At 44.2% G+C, this 16276-nt stretch overlaps 2 protein-coding genes across 2 annotated transcripts; both read left to right on the plus strand.

Annotated features, from left to right (window-relative positions):
* Positions 1-1648: 1648 nt before the first annotated feature.
* Positions 1649-2368, plus strand: LOC137817850 (uncharacterized). Its single transcript, XM_068621076.1, has 2 exons — positions 1649-1921; positions 2000-2368. Exons 1-2 carry the CDS (start codon positions 1649-1651, stop codon positions 2366-2368), a joined length of 642 nt encoding a protein of 213 aa, XP_068477177.1.
* Positions 2369-14982: 12614 nt separating this feature from the next.
* On the plus strand, positions 14983-15847 carry LOC137819633 (cytochrome P450 71A1-like). Its single transcript, XM_068623535.1, has one exon. The coding sequence runs from the start codon at positions 15023-15025 to the stop codon at positions 15650-15652; it is 630 nt and encodes a 209-aa protein (XP_068479636.1). The 5' UTR covers positions 14983-15022; the 3' UTR covers positions 15653-15847.
* The last annotated feature ends 429 nt before the right edge of the window (positions 15848-16276 follow it).

The following is a 16276-nucleotide window of genomic DNA, read 5'->3' on the forward strand; positions in this document are numbered from 1 at the left end:
CACCCCACTCTTGTTAAAAGAGACTTCTTCAATAAACACGGAGTTGGGCGTGCTCCGATTAAGGAAAGGAGACCAGTCTGACCTCTCCTTCCACAAGGAACATGATAGCAAGGTGGCCGTGCTGCCCTGCTTCCCGGATGAGCCGATCTGTGCGAACGAAAAAGGGAACAACGGCGAGTTGTTCTGCTTCCTCTACGCCACCTTTTTCAAGAAAGTGAAGCTCAGACTTCCCTTTACTCGCTTAGAGAGAGAGCTGCTAACCGAGCTCGATATCGCCCCCGCCCAGCTTCATCCCAACAGCTGGGCGTTTGTAAGGGCGTTCCAAATCATCTGCGCACACCTGGGGCTGCCGGCTTCAGTAGATGTCTTTCTTTTCCTGTTCGAGGCAAAGAATCCCGGAGACCACCTCTGGATTAGCTTAAACGGGATTGCTGGGAGGTCAATCCTCTCAATCTTCCAGCAATCTTACAAAGACTGCAAAGGAAAGTTCATCAAGGTGCGCCCAAACGAGCAAGACCCCTCACTGCTCGACGGTTTCCCCTTGTACTGGGTACACAAGGGGAACAAAGACTCCAAGGAATGCTTCAGGAGGCCAAGGAGTCCCGACAACATGGGCGAGCTAGACAAAGATCTCTGCCTTTTCTGGAAGAGCGTAGCAGTTGCCAACATCACCTTCCCTACCGCCTCAATCATCTCCTTCGAGTTCTCCGAGGGCCAACTTGAAGCTCACATAGGTCAGCCCCTACCCCAGCACCAAGACTCTTGTTTTGTGCTGGAAGCAACTTAGCGTTTCTACCATTCCATCCTTTGGCGTTATGCTTGTTTTGTATTGGTCTTGATTTTGAATCCATGTGCCACTTGTTTGCGTTATTCCTACGTGCATATACTTGTATATCTTGCTTCTACTTTTGTGCTTACTCATCTATTTTCTACCCTGTGCCGACTTCATGTTGGGAAAAGGTAAACTAGCTGAACTGAGGGCGATCGCCCGATCTCACAAGCTGGCGACGGGCTCTCAAACCGTGCCCAACTCGGTAGTGGAGATCGTCGTTGCTCAGGGCAGAACTCCTCCCCAAGGTCCAACTCCTTCGGAGGCACTACCCACCCCACAAAGAAAAAAGCTTGTCTTGAGGAAGCCAAAGAGGAAAACTCCTCAAGTGGTACAAGAAGAAGAGGATGATGAGGCGACTGAAGATGGCCTTGTCACCAAAAGAACAAGGGTGGCTCCCTCTTCACCACCTGCACTTCCAAATCCAACACCGCCCTCACCTCCAGCTCCAACACAACCAGTCCAAGAAATACCCTTGGCTGTCACGCCCCCTGTGGTTGAAAGCAGCGACCCCAATTTTATTGAGAATCCTCCAAGCGCCTCCACGCCATTTGTATCTGCTAGAGAGGGTCCTCCTTCAACCACCTCTATCGCTGGGGCTGCAGCAGGAGGAGATGAGGGTGGCCATAACTCGCCAATTTTGATAACTGAGTCTCCGACTTCACCACCACGCCAAGAAACCCCCCTCACCCTTCAAACTCAAGAGGGTGGTGGTGAAAGTCAGCACCAAGCTCCTCCAGCACCTCCACCAGCAACAACTTCAAACCTCCGCCCTCCATCGAAGAGATCTGGGGACCCTTCTCAGCCAAACTGAAGATGATGGCAGAGGATCTCCCCTCAATTATAACGAAGGTTGTGAAGAACTCGAGCAAGAAGCTCCAAGATGAGAATGCAGCGCTTAAGGAGTCAAACCGCCTGATAAGGATGGAGGCGGAGAAGCTCTCTTGCAATGTGATGATGGCGGAAATCGACCATTCAAGGCTGGAGGACGCCATGGACGTTGAACTAAGGGGCGCGCGTAAGGAGGCCTCCGATCTGCGCCAAAAACTGCACCTCCAAGCCCAAGAGAAAATTGAGCTGGAGAGCAAGCTTGTACCTTACAGGCTCAAGGTGGCCAACTTGGAGGCTGCAATGAAAGCAGATGCGACCAAGGTGGAAAACCTTGAAAAGAGGTCGGCAGATCGGGAGGTCCTCCTCAGGAAGGTCGAGAAGGAGAGGGACGACACCAAGGCTGAGCTCGCCAAAGCTCAAGAGGAAAACACAAAGATTGTTGCAGAGCTGGCCCAGGCTCGGGAGGAAAACAAAAAGGTTGTTGAAGAGCTTGCTCGGGCTCGTGAAGAAACTGAAGGGCTGAAGAAGCAAACTGACGAGCTGAAGAAACAAGCTCAAGAGCTCGAGCAAAGCTCCGCCCAAGTCCTTTCCGCCGGGTTCGACGCCACTTTGGAGCAAGTCTCATGCCAATATCCCGAGCTCGATCTCTCCATGGTGTCAATCTGCAACGAAGTGGTGGATGGGAAGATCGTGCCCTCTGAAGATTAATCGCCTCCCTCCATCATCTTGTTTTTTGAAACTTGGTGCTTATTTCTGTTTGTAAGAACTTTATATGTAATTCTTCTTCGTATGTACTTGAACTGACATTGCTTTATATAACTCCTTCTGCTTAAGATGTTGTTTTCTAATATCGTGCCTCAAACGCCTCTTACTCGCTGTGTGATTAACCAACATAACCGGTAGAACTCGCTTAAACAAATTAACTTAGCGATTCCTCGGGCTTAACCGTTCACTGCTTTGAACTCGAGCAAACTGTTAATCTTATAACAATTTATCAAACTGTTAACTCAAAGTAAAATTTGAGCAACTATTAACTCTCAAACGATGACATTTAACACAACTTGCAAACTTAAGGCAATAAGTTACTTACTAGGCAGCAGGTTTTAACTTAAACTTGTATCACAATACAGTTTACCTGATCTGCCCGGCAAGGCTAGCCTTTACCCTTGTCATCGCCTGGAATTTTTCTGATCGCCATAGGGTTCTGGCGATGTAAGCTTTCTTTGCCTTCATCGCTTGACTATTGTTCCCTCATCTGGGGGGTAAAGGCGCCTTTCGGATCCTTCTCTACCTCCCTGAGTTTCAGAACAAAGAACTGGATAGCGAGGTGTTCTCTTTGAACCTACCTTAGCTATCTCTTAAACCTCTTTCACCCTTCACGCCATACTTGAACCCGTTCAGGACGAGAAGGATTTTATCTGCCCTCACACCGCCTACACGCGTGGAAGTTTTCTCTGGTCTTACTAAGTCAATATTGATGTTTCACCTAAAGGGGGAAAGGCGTTTTCCTTCCCTTCCCGCCATTTTCAAGGTCACGAACACCCCTGACTTTTCAGTTCATCTTGCCTGAACTCACTCTGAGGTGAGAAGGACTTTTTCTCGCCTGAACTCGCTCAACGGCGAGAAGGACTTTATCTTGCCTGAACTCACTCAACGGCGAGAAGGACTTTCTCTGGTCTGAACTCGCTCAACGGCGAGAAGGACTTTTTCTTGCCTGAACTCGCTCAACGGCGAGAAGGTCTTTTTCTTGCCTGAACTCGCTCAACAGCGAGAAGGACTTTCTCTGGCCTGAACTCGCTCAACGGCGAGAAGGACTTTTTCTGGTGCCTCAACTTGCCCAGGGTGTACATCTCCTCCCCCTGGATGCACTGAGGACTTTTTCTCTTTCTCGCCTGCACTCGCTCGAGGGCGAGGAGGTCTTTTACTCTTTCTCGCCTGCACTCGCTCGAGGGCGAGGAGGTCTTTTTCTCTTCTTGCCTCCAAACGCACGAGAACGCTAAGGTCTTTAGTCATCACTGGTGCCTTCGATCGCCGAAAGACGATGAGGGCTTTAAAACTTTAACTGATGCCGCCAATCGCCGAAAAACGATGGGGACTTTAAAACTTTTACTGATGCCGCCAATCACCGAAAAAACGATGGGGACTTTAAAACTTTTACTTAGAAAACATGCAGTATAACTTTAAACTTGCCTTGAATCACATACGAGTGATAAGGTTTTTTTTCTAAAACTTTCGAAACAACAAGCATGCAATCTTAGAAGCTTTAAACTCTTTGAAAACTCTTCTTTATTGGGTGGCCTCATTAAAACCCCTCCTTAGGGAAAAAATAGTGCCCCCTTCAAACTGTTTTAACAGAAAGCTTGCAAATCTCTTCATGTTCGTTTTTACTTACAAAGCTTTAACTGTAATATAACTTGAGGTGTGTGGCGTTCCAGGTGCGAGGAATCACCCCTCCTTCCAACGTCTCTAAGCGGTAGGCGCCGTTCCCGAGCGCCTCGGTTATTCTGAACGGTCTTGTCCACTTAGGCGATAACTTGTTTTCCATCTCGTACTGGTGGGCCTTCCTCATCACCAGGTCGCCCTCTCTAAACTGCCTTGGCATCACGTTCGAGTTATACCTTCGCTCAATCCTCCTTTTCACTGCCTCAGCCTTTACCCTTGCCTCCTCCCTGACCTCATCTAGTAAATCAAGATTCAACCTTCTTTCTTCGTTCGAGTCTTCCGCCACGAAATTCTGGAATCTCGGCGAGCTCTCCTGGATTTCCACTGGAATCATTGCATCACATCCATAGACCAAGCTGAACGGGGTCTCGTGGGTTCCTGACTGCTCGGTGGTATGGTACGCCCAAACTATGCGGGGTACCTCTTCAGCCCACAATCCCTTAACTTTCTCTAGCCTTCTCTTCAAACCTCTTAGCAACACCCGATTGGCAGACTCTACTTGGCCATTAGTCTGAGGGTGCTCGACGGATGCAAACACCTGTTGTATTCCCACCTCTTCGCACAACTTCTTCAGTAGGTGACTTGCAAACTGAGTCCCATTGTCTGACACCAGGCGCTTAGGCACACCAAACCGGCACACGATGTTCTTCCATACAAAACTCTCGATGTTGTGTGCGGTGATCTGGGCTACTGGTTCTGCTTCGATCCACTTGGTGAAGTATTCAATCGCCACCACCAAGTACTTCATCTGCCTGATCGCCAATGGGAAAGGTCCCAGAATATCAAGTCCCCACATATGAAACGGCCAAGGGCTATAAATTGACTTTAACTCTTCTGGAGGCGCCTTGTGCCAATCGGCGTGCTGCTGACATTGCTTGCAACACTGTGCATACTTCTTGCAGTCCTCCCTCATCGTTGGCCAGTAATAACCTGCACGGAGAGTTCTTGCAGCCAGAGCTCGACCCCCGATGTGACTTCCACATATCCCTTCATGGAGCTCGGCCATAATTCTAGTGCATTTTTCTCCGTGCACACATTCTAGGAGTGGGTGTGTAAACACAAACCTATACAGCTCGCCATCTATCATGGTGAACTTGCTGGAGTTCTTCTTTATCTTCCTAGCCTCCATCGGATCCAGCGGGAGAAGGCCATCTGCCAGGCAGCGCTGGTACTGTGTTATCCATGTGTCTGGCTCATGCGTAGCGCAGACCTGCGTCATGTTCACCCTCTCCCCCCGACATGCTCTTATTCTCGGCGATCTCAAGGTCTCCTGAGTCAAGGACCTGTGACTCCTCGCCGCTTTTTCCGTCGACTTGCTTATCTGAAGAACTAGGTGGTCTGCCACAAATGCTCTAGGCGTCTTCAGAGTTTCTTGGATCACTGTCCTCTACCTACCCCCCTTGCCCGAACTGGCGAGCTTGGCTAGCAAGTCTGCTCGGGCATTCTGCTCTCTGGGCACATGCACTACTTCAAATGAGACAAAGGAACTCTTCAACTTCTGCACATACTCCAAGTAAGCCGCCATTTGTGGATCCTTGGCCTGGAACTCGCCTGTTACTTGTCCCGTGACTAATAACGAGTCACTCTTGCCCATCAGCACCCTAGCCCCCATCTCTTTAGCAAACAAGATTCCGGCGATCAGCGCCTCATATTCTTCTTGATTGTTGTTGGCTTTAAAAGCAAATCTCAGGGATTGTTCTATCAGCACGCCGTTGGTTCCTTCTAGAATGACTCCAGCACCGCTACCCTGCTGGTTTGACGATCCGTCCACCGAAAGCACCCAACGAAAGTCGTCCCCTTCAACTCGTGCTGCTTCTGACGAGTGCTCGACCACAAAAGCAGCGAAAATCTGCCCCTTGATCGGTCCTCGGGGCTCATATTTGATGTCGAACTCCGACAGCTCCACCGCCCACTTCACCATTCTCCCAGCTACATTGGGCTTCTTCAGGACTTTCTGGATGGGCAAGTCAGTCATCACCAGCACTGTAAAACTGTGAAAATAGTGGCGCAACCTCCTCGCCGAAAATACTACAGCCAGTGCAACTTTCTCCAACGCCTGATACCTTACCTCCGGGCCTTGCAACACTTTGCTGACGAAATAAATAGGCTTCTGAGCCTGGTCTTGATCTTGGGCGAGCACCGCACTCGCCACCCTCTCAGTCACAACAAAATACAACCTGAGAGGGGTTCCTACTAAGGGTTTGCACAAAACCGGCGGGCTCGCCAAGTACTCTTTAAGCTTCACGAAGGCTTCTTCACACTCCTTCGACCAGACAAACTTGTTGTTTCGCCTCAAACATTGGAAATACGGATGGCCCTTCTGATGGCAAAATTCATGAAGGTCTTCTTGAATCATGTAAGAAAATGGTGCGGAAGCTATGGAGGTGTGTGTGCAAGATCCTCCTAAGAGTGGTGTTGATCTTGAAGGTGCATGATGTGTATGATCATTGGGAGGTTTGGCCAGCCCAAGGAAAGGTGAAGGATGTGAAGTTTAGAGCCTAGAGTTCTAGGGAGAAGCAAAGCATGGCACAAAATGGCAGCATAACTTTACTCACAATAAACTTGAAAATACAAGGTGTAGGCTCCTCTTTTTATAGGCTAAAGAGGACCATAATGCAACCCTAATGCTAATCAAAATCAAATGCAAATTTACATCACATGGAGCACATGGCCATGTGGAGAATCCTTCTAGAAAGTGACCAAATCTTTAGCAAATCTAGGTCAAGTCTCATGGAATCAAGTTTATGCTATTTACACCACAACTAATACTAAGCTACCCCTAATGGGCCTTCATGTAGCATAAACAAATCTGCATGGATTCGCTTGGCCATGGGCTTAGAAATTTGGTCCTAGACGCTCCTTTCATTGGCCTAGACGCTCTCCACCTTGAGCTAGACACTCATCCCCTTTGGCCTAGACGCTCCTCCCTTAGCCCTAGACGCTCTTGGTTAGGCTTTGGATGCTCATGTCTTGGCTTTTATCTTTCTTGTGAAGTTGTGCTTGGCCCTCTTCCATCATCCCCTCCCTCTTGAAAAGGATTTGTCCTCAAATCCAATGCTTTTTCTTCCTAAGGGAATGGTTGTGGCTGGATGGTGTCCATCTTCTCCTCTTTCTTGAGAAGACCTATCCTCAGATCTTCAGACTTGATCTCGGATAGCAGCTTCTTGCTTCGCCAAAGCTTGTCCTCCTGGATCAAACGTCCACCTATAGAAATAATCAAATAAAGCATGGGTGTTAGTTTGCAATTTAATTTTACTAGGTTGCCATTTTTGTTTTTCTTTTGGTTTTGGCAACCTTGGACAAAGTTTCTCTTGTAATGGTTGTGTGTGGTCTCTAATCATCGTATGCATTTTAAAATATTCATTTGTGGTTACTTTCTCTTTAGGCATAAATCCCATAGGAGATGGTAACAACCTAAAAGGAGAAAGATGATTTAGGCCACACATAACTTTAAAAGTAGAAAAATAAGTAGTTTTGTGAAGTACTTTATGGTATGTTTGCTCATCTCTAGAGTTGTGTGTGCACTTGATGATTATGCTAGGCATAGTAGAAGGAGCTAGGTTTTCAAATGTATTTTGACCATGTGTTTGAGGATGATAAGAATGTAAAGGGTGCAACTTAGTTGCAAGTTTTCCAAAGGAAATCCTCAAATCATGGTTTGCGAAATTTGGAACTCTATTCAACACTATGCTTGAAGATAAACCATGAAGATGTATCACTTCTCTAAAGAAGAGTTTATCCATAACCATGAAGATTGAATCACAACCTTTTGTTGTCCTAGGGAGTTTTAATATGAAATTTATATCTTCCCAAGGATCATTTGCAAAAGGTGAAGGAGTATAGAGTTCATGAGACATTGCCTTGGGTGTAGTTTGAAAACAAGAATTGTACCTAAGGTAATGTCTTTGAACTTCTTTTCTCATGGGGGACAAAAGTTTTCCTTTTAAAAGCTCTAGAGTTTTATCAACTCTAATTTGTCCCATGAGTTCTCCTTCATGAAGACTTTTTCTCTTATGTGTAAGGATAGTCTCGTTGTGACAACCATTGTTTATAAGGATTTGTACACTTTGCAATGGTTGTCTCAATAAGACATGACAAGTTTCTTTAGGCCCTACTTCACATAAAAATTTGTTTTTGTAGATGCTTATAAAAAACTTGACATTCACTTGGTGATATCCTAGCACATATGAGAAATAATCTATTTCATTTTTATCTATGCAAGCTTCTTTTAAAGACTCTTCTTTTTCACTTAGGCTTGCAAGTGTTCCTTTACAAAAGGTAAGGCTTCGAGGTTGTTCAACAAGACACATATTTTCAAAGGTATTTTTAAATCTTTGGTCTTGTTGAATGACCTTGTGGGAAGGAACACTCTTCTCCCACGCCTTTTGTTCTTCAAGGGTCTTCTCATGCTTTTCTTTTTCTTCTTTTTCTTTAGCTTCCCTTTCGACTTCCCCTCTCTTCTTTTGTATTTTTCTTTCCTTTCTTTCTTTACGGGAAGCAAACAATTTTTCTACCCTCATTTCCCAATCTAGGCAAGCTTCTATATTTTCTTTTCCATGGAAATGGGGTTGGTCTACCCTAACCTCTCTTGGGTTTTCTTGTTCTTTTCTATCTCTTCTATGTCTTCTAGGGGGTGCTTGATAATAATCATTTACTCTAATGCTTCCCTCCCCAAAAGAATCATGATCTTTAGAGATATATGCATGAGAAGGTAATTTTATTAGAATGTGAGACTTCTCATCCTTTGCTTTAGTCAAAACATTAAGTTTAGTCTCACTCTCCAATTGTCTATATGCAATTGATTGCACTGTTTGTGAAACTTCTTTCAAAAGAGTTTTTAAAGATTTTAATTCACTTCCAATAGACTTTGTAGAATGAGAAGAAGACATGACTAAAACTTTGTGTATACAAGTATTTTACCTTATGAAAATTTAGGGAAGTCAAAGAAGGTAGTCTTCCAGGTAAGGGAGGTGAGTCACAATGGACTACTTAAGTACCAAGCCTTGCCTTAGCCAAAGACTATCCCTTAATGCTTCACACAAAACTTTCTCTTAGTAAACCACTTAAACACAATCAAGTTGTAGAAATCAGATTTTTTTTTTAATGCAAGGAAAACAATGTATGCTAACTAACAAAGCTAGACGGTTTTAACAAAGCTTAAAACAACCACACATACAAAGCGTTACTAATTAAGAAATATAGAAACAACTAAAAACAATTAACAATTGCTAATTAAAGAGTTTTATACTAGTCGACCCTAGGTGAGGCTTCTTGGACACTCAGAGCCCTTGAAGACACACTCACCGTCTAATAACATAATTAAGAGGTAATTAACACAAATTAAGTTGCAAGGAAATTAAGAAAAACTTTTGTTGATCCTCTTTTTGCTAAATGCACTTCCTTGTTGACCCTCCAAGTGTTTGTGGTGTTTTTCAAGAAAACTTGATTCTGCCTTGACTTTGTTTCCCCTTAGAATGAAGGTCTTAATTCTCCAATTCCAGCACCTATCAAAAGACTAGACCTTACCCAAGTCAAGTTTCCATTCAATTAAGCACCAAAGGAGAAATAAATTCCAGCACCAAATTAGAGGTCAAAGAACAAAAGCAAGAAACAATTTAATTGAATAAAACAGTACCACCAAAAGGAGTTAGGTTATGACAACTAGAAAGAGGTCCAAGAAATATTAAGCAAGCAAATAAAAGGTACCAAAATAAAGGTAGGCACACAAAAGAATCCTAAGAATGACACTAGAATTAGATGACCAAAAAAAAAAACAGCACCACTGGAAAATGTTGTGGGCCAGAAACGTGTTTTTCCCCAATTTATGCTGAGCTGTGTTTTTAAGATATGATTCTGAAATTTGATATGCAAGATATTCAAGATCTTAGCTAAAATATGGCTTTGGAATCACTCAAAACGCGTGCACCAATTTGTTTTAATAAATTTTGCAATTTTGGTGTTCAGTTACGCCAGCTGTAGCGCCTCAGATTTGCACACTGATTTTAAAAGATTTATCATTTTTTTTCTGTTGATTCTTTTGGACTAATTCTTTTTTTGTCCTTTCTATAACACTTCAAAATTGCATATTCCATAGAATCAAAATTTTCCTATGAGTGAAAATATTTTCCTGGAACAAAACAGCCAGCACAGAAAATGTGAAACAAGGGATTCTGGAAACTGGAAACAAAAAACAGCAAGATACCAAAATTTAAACACAATAGAATTTGTGAAATAGAATTTGTGTAGGATCTAAACACAAATAGGAACTCAAACTAAAATTAAAAAGGCACCAAAAGATCAAAGAACAGCAGATTCAAAGCAATTAAAGATACCCAAAATCAAGAAACAATCAAGCCAAATAAAGGACTACTAAGAATTGTTGACATTGTGGATGAACATGACTTGACAAAACATATATGGATTCAGAAATTAAAGACTCAAAAGCATAATACGAACCAAATAAGAAAGCAATAAAGACTCAAATTCCTAAAAGAAAAACAACAACTCAAGGTGTATGGAATACTATCACAATTTGCACAAGAATTTGTTCAAGATCAATTGAACAAAAGTGCACCGGTTGGATCTTCCAAATAGCACACCAAAACAAATTAAAATGTAAAAAACAGCAAGACAATTATGGAAATAAGATGAACAACATGAAATAAAGAAGAACTAAAAATGAAAAGACCAAAAGCAACTCATCTTCAAGAACCCAAGCTCATGATACCAAATGATGGCAAATTTCATGAAGGTCTTCTTGAATCATGTAAGAAAATGGCCATGGGCTTTGCAATTTGGTCCTAGACGCTCCTTTCATTGGCCTAGACGCTCTCCACCTTGAGACGCTCATCCCGTTTGGCCTAGACGCTCCTCCCTTAGCTCTAGACGCTCTTGGTTTGGCTTTGGATGCTCATGTCTTGGCTTTTATCTTTCTTGTGAAGTTGTGCTTGGCCCTCTTCCATCACCTTCTCTCCACTAGCTGATACGAAACGAGACAGGGCGGCCATCTGACCTGTAAGCTGCTGCACCTCCTTCACGGTAGCCGGGCTCCTCATCGCCAAGATGGCAGCGCACTTATCAGGATTAGCCTCTATTCCTCTCTCAGTTAAGAGGAAACCCAAGAATTTCCCTGCCTGCACACCGAAAATGCACTTCTCGGGGTTTAGCTTTAATCTGAACTTGGCAATCGTGGTGAACAACTCCTCCAGATCCGAGACGTGCTTGCTCTTCTCTAACGAGGTCACGACCATATCATATACGTATGCTTGCACATTCCTTCCCAGCATTGGTGCAAGTACCTTGTCCATCAATCTTTGGTACGTGGCCCCCGCATTCTTCAGCCCAAAAGGCATCACCTTGTAACAGTAGCACGACCTCTCAGTCATGAAGGCAGTTTTCTCTTCATCCATAGGATGCATCTTTATCTGGTTATACCCCGAGAAGGCGTCCAGAAAACTCAGCAACTTGCACCCTGCTGCACTGTCGACCAGGGCATCTATGCTCGGCAAAGGATACGAATCCTTTGGACAGGCCTTGTTCAAGTCAGTGAAGTCAACGCACATGCGCCACTTCCCGTTGCTCTTCTTCACCAGTACGACATTAGCCAACCACTCAGGGTACTGGACCTCCCTGATATGGCCTGCGGCGAGGAGCTTCTGCGTTTCATCCCTAATCGCCTGTCTCCTATCCTCATTGAACTTCCTTCTTCTCTGCCGCACTGGTCTGACTTGTGTGTCCATTGCCAAATGGTGACACAAGAAGTCGGGGTCAATTCCCGGCATGTCTGATCAGACCATTCAAAAGCATCCAGATGTCGTTCTATCACCTTGGCGATCTGGTCTTGGAGCTCAACCTCCAAAGATCTTCCCAGCTTGAAGACCTTTCCCCCAATCTCCCTTTCGAGCCACTCCTCGACGGGTTTGGTTCTGGTTTCCCTGGCGATCACCTTCCTGGCGATTCCCGATTCCCTCGCTTCCTCTGGGCGGTTCCTCGCTTCTTCTTCCCGTCCGGCGCTCTCTCCCTCAACCTCAGCATCCACCATGGTGACATCGCCTCCGGTGGCCACTTCCATCGCCGCATCAACAACTCGCCATTCGGTTGGCCTGGGCTTCACACCGGGAGGCGGCGTTGTGGTGATGTAACTTATTGACCTTTTATTCTTGAGGCTATTTTCATAGCACTTTTTCGCCTCCTTCTGGTCAGATCTGATGGTGATCACCACCCCCTCCATTGAGGGTAACTTAACCTTCATGCGCATGGTTGAAGGCACAACCCCTATTCTGTTGAGGGTTGGTCTCCCCAACAGAATGTTATATGCTGAGGGGGCATTCACAACGAGGTACTTGATTTTCTCCGTCCTCGAGGCCACCTCATTCGTGAATGTTGTTCTTAGCTCGATGTACCCCCTGACCTCCACCTGATCGCCAGCGAACCCATACAAGCACCCTCCATAGGGTCTTAGCTAGTCAAGGGGTAGTTGCAACTGCGTGAAAGTCAGCCAAAACATTACATCCGCCGAGCTTCCTTGGTCCACCAATACCCGGTGAACTTTCCTTCCCGCCGTGACAAGCGAGATGACTATGGGATCGTTGTCGTGAGGCACAACGTCCCTAAGATCCTCCTTTGTGAACGTGATGTCCACATCTGGCGAGTGATCCTCGAACATATCCACCGTCATCACAGACCTTGCGTATTTCTTCCCCTCTGTGACGCAGTGCATCCACCACCCGAGAATGCTCCAGCGATGGTGTGGATCTCGCCATGAGTGGGCATCTCATGCTGCTGAACCTCACCACCCGCCGGCTGGGAGCTCGATGCACCTCCCGTCCTCTTGTCCAGCAGGTAATTGTTCAAAAACCCGCTCTTGACCAGATCGTCGAGCTGGTATCCCAAGGCCAAACATGAATCAACAGTGTGACCAAAACTCTGGTGGAACTCACACTAGGCGTTTGGTTTTGGTCCTAACACCTTGTCGCCCACTTTCTCAGGCGCCTTAAGCCTAGCTGCTATGTTGGGAATGGCGATCAGATCCGCCAAGCCCATGACAAACTTGTACTTTGGTGGGCGATTATACTCCCTGGGGCGTCCTGGGCCCCTTCCCTTGTTCTTCCTCGGATCATAAGGATGGCGAGTCCTTTGATCCTTCTTCGCCGCCATCGTCTCCAGCACCCTCTGCGGCTGGATTCTAGTCTGGGCTCGCGGCCTAGCGGGGGCCACGCTCCCTCTCTTCTCGGCGATGTGGGCCACCGCAAGTCGCTTAACTTCAGCAAACGTGGCGGGGTGAGCCCTAATCAGCGCCTCACAGAAGGGTCCCGGCAGCACGCCCTTTTTAAAGGCGTATACCAACATCTCCTCGTCTTTAGCAGGCGAGCAGACCATCTGTGCTCCAAAAAGATTCAAATAGTCCCTGAGGGACTCTCCCTGGTATTGCCTTATGTCGAACAGGTCATAAGACACCCTAGGTGGCGCCTGGTTCACAATGTACTGCTCGACGAAAAGCTTCGAAAACTGCTGGAAATTGGTTATGTGACCTGTAGGCAAGCTCACAAACCATTCCAACGTTGTTCCCTGGAGCGTGCTCACAAACATCTTGCAATATACAACATCCGAGCCTCCTGACTGCATCATCTGCGTGTGGAACGTAGTGAGATGTGCCTCAGGGTCCTCCACGCCGGTGAAAGAAGCTTTCACAGGTACTACGCTCGCAGGGATAGGCGTGTCTGTGATCGCTTGAGCAAACGACATTGGGAAAACGCACGGTGACGACGACGGCGCGACCTCTTCAACAACTGGGCGTCCTCTCTGCTCCTAAAGAGCTTGACGCAACTCCTCAGTTACTTTGCTGAGCTCTTCATTCCTGGCCTGAGAGGCTACCAGGTCTTCATGCATCTTCGCTTGCTCTATGCGCGATGCCTCCACATTCGCCTGCAGCGCACGCATGATCTCCATCATCTGCGCCATGGTCATGGCGCCTTCTGCAGCAACTGGCACAACGGGACTTGAACGGTTGCTTCTCATCTTTCTCATGAAAATTCAGCAAACCAAACTTCAGCGAACAAGACCTTCACCAGCAAACGATCGATCCAGCAATCAATCGGTTAAAAACTCTCAAACTCCCAATAACTTCCAAGAACGCAACCACAACAGCACGTCGACAGATTCGGACGTCGAAGCCTTCACAAAAACCTGCAATCTCACCACGAACCTACCGTTAAATTCAATTGAACATTCCACTAAATGTGCATTCGAAAATTAAACTCATTTTAACATTTTTTTTATTGAATGTTGCTAATTTCTTTGGGATTTGAGTTATGGAAACATTTTGGAATTATTTTTATCATAAAAAAATATATTGAATAGGAGTATTTAGTTACTCGAACCCATTTACAACCTAATACCATATAAATGTAGATTAGGAAAATAATAGATTCTGAATCAATCTATCTAAATCAAGCCCTCTAAATCTCTACCCTTCGGAAAAATGAGTCATCTTCATCTAGACCTTATAGAATTTTCAATAAGTCATCAAATCATACTCAATATGCAGAAGAATGTTCCAATACTAATGTTTCTACAATACCCGTTCTGGACTCAAACGCATTGAGAATGATCGAATGCCAAACACCTTTGAACAATGCTATAACTACATAGAAGAAGCCCATGAATATTGTAGCAAAAATCACTAATTTTAGAAACATATACGTGTCGAGGAAAAATGCACGTTGAACTATTATGCCCTAACAATTAGGATGTACATGGCAGCAAGCACTGCAAATGTCTTCCAAACTTTACATGCCGCAATTAATTTGTCACAATGACAAGTATATTTGAAAGATTCTTTTGCACAATGTCTTTAGGACCAATCACAAATGGGTGCCTTTTGTGCATTAATAATATTATTTTCGTTTCAAACAATAGCAAATGGGTGCTTTCCCTATGCAGGACATGCTTGTAGCAGCAACGGATACAACTGCAGCAACAACCGTGTGGGCTATGACTGCACTACTACATAATCCAAGAGTAATGAAGAAAGTTCAAGAAGAAATTAGGACTTTGGGAGGTAAGAAAGAATTTCTAGAAGAAGATGATATTGAAAAGTTTCCCTATTTGAAAGCTGTGATAAAAGAGGTATTCAGACGGTATCCACCAGCACCACTACTTGTGGCAAGAGAAACAAATAAAGCATGCATGATAGGTAGTTATGAAATTCCAGCCAAGACAATAGTGTTTGTTAATGCTTGGGCAATCCATAGAGACCCTGAGTCTTGGAAAGACCCAGAAGAGTTTTTACCCGAAAGGTTCTTAGATAGTACTGTAGATTTTCATGGCCATGATTTTGAGTTAATTCCATTTGGTGCTGGTCGTAGAATTTGTCCTGGTATTCCTATGGCTGTTGCCTCACTCAATCTTATTCTTGCTAATATTCTAAATTCTTTCGATTGGGAATTACCAGAAGGAGTGAGAAAAGAAGACATTGATACAGAAATGTTGCCAGGGCTTGCTCAGCATAAGAAGAATCCACTCTATGTTTTGGCCAAGCCTCGAATCTAAATCTTTAATAATAATGTAACTTATAATACTGTTTGTCCTTCCATTTGGCAGAAATAAGGGCATGTTGATGTTATGTGTGCTCTTGATCTTTTACTGCATTGTGTTAGCTTAATCAATTACCTTTCCCATGTATCTTTCTTTGATTTCCTCATGAGAGAATAAAATGAGAAATGTATATACTGTGTTGATATTTAACGTTTACTATTAAGTTTTTAATTATTAGATTCTTAATTTTTAATTTATAGATGTAGTATCTAATTTATTCTATAGTAACTAATTTATTTTTATATCTAATATTAGTTTATATTTAATTATTTTTTTAATGAACGGTGATAATTCTTAAATATGTAATGATTTCTCAAAATATGTAATTGACACGCATAGTCATAATTTAAAATTAAAAAAGAATAAAGTTGTGAAATTAAAAAAAAATTAAAGTTGTGATTATAGTTATGATTCCAAATCATTCATAGTTTGATGCTATATGGTGTGAGATTGGTGTAATCTGAGCTATGAATAATTAACATGTATTAGAAATGATAAAGGATTTTTATACCATTATATATGATTTATATGTTATAGAGTTTCAAAAATACTCACAAACACTTCTAACTTAATATTTTC

Source organism: Phaseolus vulgaris, chromosome 10 (genome assembly GCF_000499845.2).
Source record: "Phaseolus vulgaris cultivar G19833 chromosome 10, P. vulgaris v2.0, whole genome shotgun sequence".
NCBI classification, from domain to species: domain Eukaryota; kingdom Viridiplantae; phylum Streptophyta; class Magnoliopsida; order Fabales; family Fabaceae; genus Phaseolus; species Phaseolus vulgaris.